The 10,373-nt window shown below is 34.7% G+C and overlaps 1 protein-coding gene across 1 annotated transcript; it reads left to right on the forward strand.

Annotated features, from left to right (window-relative positions):
* The first annotated feature begins 505 nt into the window (after positions 1-505).
* LOC107680329 (alkaline ceramidase 3-like) lies at positions 506-7,774 on the forward strand. The gene is made up of 10 exons (XM_016476177.1): positions 506-617; positions 3,606-3,716; positions 3,862-3,914; positions 4,100-4,152; positions 4,666-4,747; positions 5,282-5,317; positions 5,658-5,716; positions 6,487-6,588; positions 6,887-6,991; positions 7,070-7,774. Exons 1-10 carry the CDS (start codon positions 515-517, stop codon positions 7,167-7,169), a joined length of 804 nt encoding a protein of 267 aa, XP_016331663.1. The 5' UTR covers positions 506-514; the 3' UTR covers positions 7,170-7,774.
* Positions 7,775-10,373: the final 2,599 nt, after the last annotated feature.

Here is a 10,373-nt window from a genome sequence, read left to right on the forward strand (position 1 = left end):
GCACTGTGGGTAAACGCTGAAATAAAAAAAGACAGTAATTGTCTAATATTCAAGGAAAGCAGCTAAATAATCCTATTATGATATACATTTTCATGGAAAACAGTTAAAATTTGCCATATATTTCTACTAAATTATTTGAACAAAAAATAATGCAAAATAAAATTGAATGGCCAATATGTATTTTCTCAGTTTACCTATGGTAAAATGGTAATTTTGGATATTGTATGATAGGTCAATAGTTAATGTACATTGGAAACGTCATTATACTTTGACTTTTCATGAACTATATTGTTCAATATATATTTATACACATTTATATAATAGTACACTGTCCTTTCAAAGTGCACCAGACAAGAGCAACGATTACTTCATTAAATTGAGTTACAGAAGGCTATTGTTTGCAGTGCAACTGTTATCGCACGTAGGCCCGTTCAGATTGGATGGAGCACTGAATCCGTTACCGTACAGCAGCTCCTCCCTCCGACTGTCCAACCTATCGGATCTCTCTCTCATCATGGCTCCGGCGGCGGACATGCCGGGCTACTGGGGAACACCGACCTCAACTCTCGACTGGTGCGAGGAGAATTATGTGGTCTCGTATTACATCGCAGAATTCTGTAAGTACGTTTGAACGGTGGCCTTATGCTCGGGACACGCGGTTCATGGTCGTGTAGAACGGTAAACACGGATGTTAAAACGGGAGAGAGGAGTATCGTCGAATCCTACTATGAGAAGACGTGGTACTTAATATTCACGAGGCAATCCTTCGCTATTGGACGGTTGCGATGCATCGTCAGCATAGTCTAATTAATATTGATAAGCCAGTTCTTTTCTATTGGAAGGTTTCGAAGGAACGTCAAAATGACGTAGTTAATATTAAAAAGCCAAGCCTTGTTCATAGCAAAGATACGAAGCAACGTCAGCGTAACCTAATTAAAATGCATAAGCATTTGTCGTAGTAGGATTCGTAACTTGGCAGCCGAGGCCAGCGACCCTACGTCCGCGTTGAACTATTGTATCATAAGGCTCAATAACAAATAAGAAAAATCACACAAAAGAGAATCAATGAAACCCAGTGTGTGTGTGACAATATTTGGGGAGGAGCTCGTGCCTACGATACTGGTTTTCAGTGAAATCAAAGAGTGTGAAGAGAAAACATGCTTTATTTCCCATCACGTTGATGTTTTCTTGTGTTAAGCCTTCTTTAATCTGCTTTAATTATAAACTGACTATGAGGATATGGTCTGAAATGTGAGCAGAGATTTAGAGCTGCTAGAATGAAGCTCAGTCAGTTCAATGTGGTTATAAAGAACTAGTGTAACCAGCAACATAACTTGTACTGTAAATATGCATGCCAGGTTTATTAGTGAAGTTTTATACTCGATAATACTACTCATACTAACTATAATACTACAGTAATTGCATGGAGTTTAATTGGTCCCTGCAGACAGAAAAACAGGCAAAGATGGTTTTAGCTGGTAGGCTACAGTTGGTCTGATCAACTTAAAAGTACACGATGAATAATAATAAGGATAAAAAGCTACATTCTAAGTAAAAACTGAAAAATGCAACAATTGTCCAAGATTCAAGGAAAAACAGCTGAATGATTCAATTACAATCCCAATATTTAAGGATAAACAGCTATATCCCATATCCCAAATATGAATTACAAATAGTGATATGAACAAAATATTTTAACAAAAATAATGAAAAATATTTTTTTCATTGCCAATATGAAATATTTAGCAGCATTTGTCCATTTTCAGTTGTTTGTTTCTTTCAGACATACTCATTAACTTGGCAACACTTTACAAATTTTCATTACCATGAATATAATCAGAATGAGAAATTATATAATGAATGAAAGAAAAGAAAACAACAACATTAAACACCAAGATGGTTTGCTGATCTAGTTGGTCCTCCCTCCTGATCAGCCAAAAAGTACCCAAAGCCATTGTACTGTATTTAAATTTAAGTTAAAGTACTATTTGTTACCATCAGTATATTTTTGTAAGAATAATATAATAATTTCTATATTTACATATAGAATGTTTGTATAAAACTAATAAAGCTTTTACATAATTACTGTTAAATTACATTACTTTAACGATACAGACCTTTACCTGTGAGAAGTACTACTTAGAAGTACGACTTAGATGCTATTTATATACCATATATGAAAATATGGAAGGACACAGTGTACGTAGCCATTACATCTCCATGTTGTTTGCTGAAGTATGTTTCTGATAAGTTGGTCAAAGGGCACAGAGTGACAGTTAACACAATCAAACATTAATAACGATAGAGCTTGAATTCCCTCTGTAATTTCCTATGAGGATTTAGGATATATGGTTTTTGATTTAAGAATGTGATAATCTGATTGTTTGAGTTTTATTTGACAACGTAAATTACACACAGTCATATTTCAAAAAATGAGTTTAATCGCTGCTAGAACCAACAGGAATTTCAGTGCCATCGAGATCAGAGGGGCCTTTGGTGTCCAGCGGGAACCTGTTGCCTTGTGAAGGAATGTGCCATGTTCAGTATGACGAGCCGTATATCCAAACAGTGAAACGATAGGCCTGTACACACCATGTTAGGTCTTTCTAACATAGGGTTAGTTTTCTTGGACTCAGCAAAGAGGCACAATAGCAGTCTGACGGCTGCTGGTGGTGCTAAGAGGCCAGTTTGGATGTTGATATCCATTCAAGTGGAAGTTCAGTGCAGTTTTTACTATTATCATTCATAGAATAACTCAAATACGACTTAAAGTTAAAGTTCACCCAAAAAGTTGCTGAAAATGTACGCACCCTCAGGCCATCCAAGATGTAGATGAATTTGTTTCTTCATATTTGGAGAAATCTAGCATTACATCATTTGTTCACCAGTGGATCCTCTGCAGTGAATGGGTGCCGTCAGAATGAGAGTCCAAACTGATAAAAACATCACAATAATTCACAAGTAATCCACGTGTCTATCCACAGTCTATCAATTAATTTCTTAAAGCTGTGTGTTTGTAAGAAACAAATGCATCAAGGTGTTATAACTTTAAACCGTCACTCTTGGCAATAATACAAGTCCATAATTCAGTGAAAAAGCCCTATTGTCCTCTCACATCAAAATCCACCAACATATTTGTTTAGAACTATTTTCTCTTGTAACGGTGCTTGATCTGTGCACATTTGTCTCCTGATTAAAACGACTTTTTCATTGGAGAAAGCATGGATAGAGGACTCATACTTTACCCGGAAGCAACAGTTTGAAGTTAAAAACATCTTAATGATGAATGTGTTTATTACAACCATGCAGCTTTTCACTTCTCAAGATGTTAATTGATGGACTGGAGTGGTGTGGATTACTTGTGGATTATTGTGATGTTTTTATCAGCTGGTTGGACTCTCATTCTGACGGCACCCATTCACTGCAGAGGATCCATTGGTGAGCAAGTGATGTAATGCTAAATTTCTCCAAATGTGCTTCGATGAAGAAACAATCTCATCTACATCTTGGATTGGTGAGTTCATTTTCATTTAATCTTTGGGTGAACTATTCCCTTAATATTTAAATTCATTAAAATTAAAACATTGTTTATTTGCTTTCTTCAGGGAATACTGTCAGTAACCTGATAATGATCCTACCTCCCATTTATGGAGCCATTCAGACGTGTAAAGATGGTTTGGAAGTACGCTATGTGTGGTCCTTTTTAGGAATTGCTGGTACGTAGCTTTCACATGATTTTATATAATCACAAACCTCATTTTTTTATGGAGTGACCTATCCCTCAGTTATTCAAGACTGTATTTCCTAAACAAATGGAGATTAAATGTACTGTTTTTTATATTGTCTCTCTTTTCGGTCCAGCCGTAGGCATTGGTTCATGGAGCTTCCACATGACACTACAGTATGAAATGCAGGTAAGCTTGACTTTTCTTCAGCCTTTCAAAGTGTGCATCTTGTTCCCAAGCACATGAAAAGCTTATTTTCACTTTCATTCTCATAGCCACAAAGCTGCTTCTCTAACAGTACATCTCCAAAGCAATAGCAGTAATTCACAAGTGACACAAATGCTGTCAGTCTCTGGATTGTCTTTTGCTTTTAGTTACTGGATGAGCTGCCAATGATCTACAGCTGCTGCGTCTTTGTCTACTGCCTGTAAGTTGACATTTCTTACACCTGCAAAGTCACACTGTCTGCCTTCAACTTTGACCTCTGAGCACTCATCATAAGCTTAATGAGGATCAGACGCTGTATTTGATGACAGAAAATAATCAATTTTTTGTCATTAAGATTTCTTTTAATGTCTTTTGCCATTCAAATGTTTGGGGTCTCTGGGGTCTTTTATGCTTACCAAGGCTGCATTTACTTGATTATAAATACAGTAAAATTTTGAAATATGTTTAGTTACAATTATTAGTTTATTTGATACAGATGTTTTGTTCGTAACTTATAAATGTCTTTACTGTCACTTTTGATCAATTTAATGCATCCTTGTTGAATAAAATATAATTTCTTTCTTTTTAAAAAAAAAATAAATAAATAAAAATGACTGACCCCAAGCTTTTGAATGGTAACGCATGATTGTAAGTCATTTACTCTGGATGCTTTTTCCTCTGACCTTTTTTTATTTTTTGTGACTGATCTGAATGCATATCTCACATATTACAGATATGAATGCTTCAAGCAAGAGCGCGCTGTTAACTATTTGTCAATTACACTTTTGCTGACCTTCAGTATTATTGTTAGCGTGGTAAGTTTTTTCTTTGCTGTTCTAAATTTTCTAAAAAATGTACAGTGGGACACAAATTTCTACTATATTTTATTTTTCTAATTTAGTACAAACCTTTTCATTTCAAATGAAATTATCAACATAATTTAAATTGAAATCAACGAAACGATTTAAAAATAAAATATTAATATTTCTTAATATGGCGTCCATATGATCCATATTATCCAGCATGATTTACGAATGCTATTTATTCTTTATTTGGATCCCCATTATATTCCATAAGTGGCAACGACACTTTGCATAGAAATGTTCAGAATAAAAATAACAATGGGAAAATAGTGACCTAGAAATACTGCAGAATCTTAATAAATATTTCCTCTTTTTCATATTAAACTTTCATTGTTTTAAATTTTTAAAAAACCCTAAACATTGCTTATTTACTTGTTTTAAATGAATAAAATCCCAGATTTCCAATGCAGTCTGTTTATATACTGCATATATTATTGATATTGTTTTCTCCATGCTCAGGAAGTGCATTTCATTTGTCTTTTGTAGGTTTACCTGATATGGAAGGAGCCTGTGTTTCATCAGGTGAGGCCTGACTGAACATTAAGAACATTTAATGCTGCATTAAGGTTTTTCCTACATTGTCAGGTGTCTTTGAGAGCATGACAACGTTTTGTCAAAACAACTTCAGCAGTCAGTATTTGTTGTCTGTTTGTATTGTTTAAGGGCATGACAGTGGGGTGTCTTTATTCATGCTCAGGGTGTTGAATTGTACATGGGCGTCTGTACACACTGCTGTGATCTCTTTGTTTAATACACTGTCATGTAAAGCTCAGTGAAAAAAAATCACCATTCAAGCAGTCATATGGTTTATATAGCAGATGGTGCTAAATACACAGGTTAACAGTTTTATCATTTCCCCCAGGTCATGTATGCCGTACTTGTGGCTTTCTTGGTGATTCGCTCTGTTTTCATAGTCACATGGTGAGTGAATGAATCCTTATTACTTCCAAATCTGTATTCACTGCATTTAAAGCACATTTTAATTTCTATAATGTGACATATTTCCAAGTGAAACCGTTAATTCAGCAAGAAAAAAGCGGTGCTAGTTCATTTTATCCTTAGGGAATAGACTGCAACAGTAGCCTTGGTTGCAGAAGTATTTTTCCATAGGAATTTAGAAAAAGTCTTTGTTAAAGAGTTGATGAGCTATGAACCAAACCAACCAGCTACGAGGTGAATCACAAATAAAAAAATTGGATAAAAAAGTACAAGACTGTGTACTGAACGGCTTTAATGAAAGAAAGAAATACAATCCCATTAAACATTGCGAAGGATTGGTGGAGATTTGTGTGCAGAATTATGTGTAATATAGTTTTTCTCCAGGAAATTTACTGTTAAACACAATTATTTAAAAAATAATTTGAAATAACATGGGCTGATGGCTTCAACAAATACAAATACCATTGATTAACAAGCTCGTATCTTACAGCAAGTCTGTCTATGATATAAAATCAATTCCCCTATGGAGAAAATGAATGGGATTTTTACGTCCAGAACCCAACTGTTGCACTTTATTGACTGTATTGAGAAAAGTGGGTGTTCTGTACCAGAATGTAGCCAGATCTGAATACGAGTTTGCTAAAACAATGTCTGTATTAATATATATTACGAATAATGTATTAATCTGTGTGAATGTGTATTATGAAGTTAAATAAGTGCATTAACATCTTGTCTGTGCTTTGCATGTGCAGGGTGTATCCGTGGCTCAGAGCCCTCGGCTTTACATCATTAAGTGTCTTCCTGTTGGGATTCGTATTATGGAACATCGATAATATCTTTTGTGACTCTCTAAGGTAGATTTACATTACATTACATACACACACACACACATATATATATAGAGAGAGAGAGAGAGAGTTTTGATGAAATATTTTTTAGTTTTACTGAAATGGCATTCTAAATTCTAAATCATTTTAGTTTACAAAACCCCCGGTAAATATTGGAAGATTTTGTATATTAATATTACTTAGAACATTATTTAGATCTGTTGTGTTCTTGAGTTGTGTTCTGTGGTTGACCAAGCAAAATGAGAGCAGACAAAATAAGATGAAAACCTGAAGAGGTCATTGTTTGTCACTGTGTTTGATTCAGAGCAACACGGCAGCGGCTGCCCCCCGTGGTCGGAGCAGTTACGCAGCTTCATGCCTGGTGGCACATTCTAACAGGCCTGGGTTCATATTTACACATACTCCTCAGGTACGTTACTATGAAAAATTAAGTTGCTTGACTGGATGATGCATGTAAATATGCTTATCATTTTTTTTTTTGCCATAGCCTTCAGATTCGTTCGACCTACCTCAAGCACAGACCAAAAGTGAAGTTTTTATGTGGCGTTTGGCCGATACTGCACATTGAATCTCAGAAGGCAAGTTGAAAGGGACCTGAGAAGAGGAAGCTGGACCAATCACAGACCTCAGAAAGGCAGAGGTCCAGCCAATGAGCTTCAATGGCAGCAGGAAGTGACCAGCGGCTGTCGGTTTGGTTCCCCCCTTATTCCCTTGTTCCCCTTCCCACTCTGTTTGCCAAATGCATTACTGAGAAAGCTGCCAAATGAAGGAAAGCTTTTGTCATTATTATAGGTTAGATGAGCGGTTTGTGGTTTTGTGATTTTGCACACTATAATATGTATAAAAATTGTCTTATAAATCTGAGGGTCTAATTAGCGAGAAAGAAGCGGCCAAAACTAGGATTTGATTCTGACTGGTATTTCTTTGTTGCCTTCATGAGGGAAACTAATATAGGTTTGATGGATCATATCTAGTCAGATTGGCATCTCATATTTTGTACTTGAATTTAATGTACCTAACCTGAGATTATGCTACATTTTTACTTATCTCTACATTTTTAGAGATTATGAAGGTCAAATTAAACAGATCAGAAAAATTAATAAGTGTTAATAAGTTGGGAGTAAAGTATGATCGGTTACACTTTACTTGAAGGGGTGTGCATAAGACTGACATGACACCTTCATAATCATGAAATGACACCTACATAATCATGACATGACACATGTCATGAATATGAAGGTTTTTTTATGCATGTTTATGACAACTGTCATTAAGTGTCATTTGCTCAGTTATGTAATTTTTAATGCAAAGATGACATTGTTTGAGATGTCTTTGTTATGGGCTATGGTTAGGGTGAACCAAACCAACCAGCTACGAGGTGAATCACAAATAAAAAAATTGGATAAAAAAGTACAAGACTGTGTACTGAACGGCTTTAATGAAAGAAAGAAATACAATCCCATTAAACATTGCGAAGGATTGGTGGAGATTTGTGTGCAGAATTATGTGTAATATAGTTTTTCTCCAGGAAATTTACTGTTAAACACAATTATTTAAAAAATAATTTGAAATAACATGGGCTGATGGCTTCAACAAATACAAATACCATTGATTAACAAGCTCGTATCTTACAGCAAGTCTGTCTATGATATAAAATCAATTCCCCTATGGAGAAAATGAATGGGATTTTTACGTCCAGAACCCAACTGTTGCACTTTATTGACTGTATTGAGAAAAGTGGGTGTTCTGTACCAGAATGTAGCCAGATCTGAATACGAGTTTGCTAAAACAATGTCTGTATTAATATATATTACGAATAATGTATTAATCTGTGTGAATGTGTATTATGAAGTTAAATAAGTGCATTAACATCTTGTCTGTGCTTTGCATGTGCAGGGTGTATCCGTGGCTCAGAGCCCTCGGCTTTACATCATTAAGTGTCTTCCTGTTGGGATTCGTATTATGGAACATCGATAATATCTTTTGTGACTCTCTAAGGTAGATTTACATTACATTACATTTATGCATTTAGTATCATTTTAATTTTAGTCAACAAAAGTAACATTTTAGTTTACAAGTAAGTGCAAAATTAAATTAAATATTAAATTAAATTGTCAGATATTTATATATTAATTTTCTACATATTAAAAAAAAAATCAACATTTAGTTGTTAAATGTTAATATATTTTTAAATATTTAAAATATGCATGAATGAATAAATAAATGAATATATATATATATAAACTCAAATATATATGTGTGTTACACTTTACTTGAAGGGGTGTGCATAAGACTGACATGACACCTTCATAATCATGACATGACACCTACATAATCATGACATGACACATGTCATGAATATGAAGGTTTTTTTATGCATGTTTATGACAACTGTCATTAAGTGTCATTTGCTCAGTTATGTAATTTTTAATGCAAAGATGACATTGTTTGAGATGTCTTTGTTATGGGCTATGGTTAGGGTTAAGGGTAGGGTTAGGGTTAGGTCAAATAATGTCATATTTGCATTAAAAATGACATAACTGAGCGAATGACACTTAATGACAGTTGTCATAAACATGCATAAAACCTCCTTCATATTCATGACGTGTCATGTCATGATTATGAAGGTGTCATGTCAGTCTTATGCACACCCCTTCAAGTAAAGTGTTACCGTATGATCTTTTTCATCCTGAAGATGGGGATGAGATATTACTGTAATACGTTTTACTGTAATCATGGTCATTGTACTCGGGTGTGTTTCAGAGATACAGTAGCATGTTATATAATCGTTTCCATGTTACACATATTACATCATAATATTATTAATTAAAGTAGAACAGATTAACAAAAGTCATGAATTGCTCTGCAAAATTCAGTGAGTCAGTAAATTAATGACTCACTCATTAAGCCACTCACTTATGAGTCAACGTTCATGAACGAATTATTCAGTGACTCACTTTTTAACGAATCACTTGGAGGAGTGACTCAAAACAATTGATTCAAGGACACAACGGAACTAACAGTTGTATAAAAATAAATAGTTAAGCATGATTTTTGCCCTTCAAACATTTCAAGCCCCTCTTGTCAACAATATGTAATTGAATTGATTTAATTTATTCTCATTTTAGGTAAACTAATTATGAATAGTGTTAATATGAACATTTTATGAAGGAATTATTATGAGTGCTAATTACATTGAGCTGAGATAAGATATTAAAATGCTGTTACTCAGTCGAGAGTAAATTAATTAAAATCAAATAAAACCTTACTATCATTAGTAAATGAATGTTTCATAAGCTAGATGGGCCTATTCATTATGTTCTCCTCTCTAATATTGACTACATGAACTGCCACAAGCCGCGCTTGCGGTCAGAAAAACAACAGTGAAGTGTGGTTATGTATGAAGACGTGTTGGCTATTAATATCGATTCATCATTTGTTTTATGTATTGTGCCAAGAACACAATCATCTCTATGTGAAGCACAGTTGATAAAAAGAAAATCTTACATAATTCGATGAGGCGTGAGGCAGTGTTCCCGTTAAAGTGTTTGTATCACTGAGGGTGCCTTAGATTAAACTGTAATTTATTCCTTGTTGCCCATTATATTAAATAGGCCTAACTACGAATTACATATTCTGTCACATATCTAATGATTCAAATAAAAGTAAGAGGTCACCCTGTTGAAAAAAACAGCATATGCTGGTTAGGTATGTTTTGACGCTGGGATGCTGGTTTAAGCTGGTCCTTTGCTGGTTTAAACTGGTCCTTTGCTGGTTTATGCTGGTCCTTT

The sequence above is a fragment of the Sinocyclocheilus anshuiensis genome, unplaced genomic scaffold (genome assembly GCF_001515605.1).
Source record: "Sinocyclocheilus anshuiensis isolate Anshui unplaced genomic scaffold, SAMN03320099.WGS_v1.1 scaffold1294, whole genome shotgun sequence".
NCBI classification, from domain to species: domain Eukaryota; kingdom Metazoa; phylum Chordata; class Actinopteri; order Cypriniformes; family Cyprinidae; genus Sinocyclocheilus; species Sinocyclocheilus anshuiensis.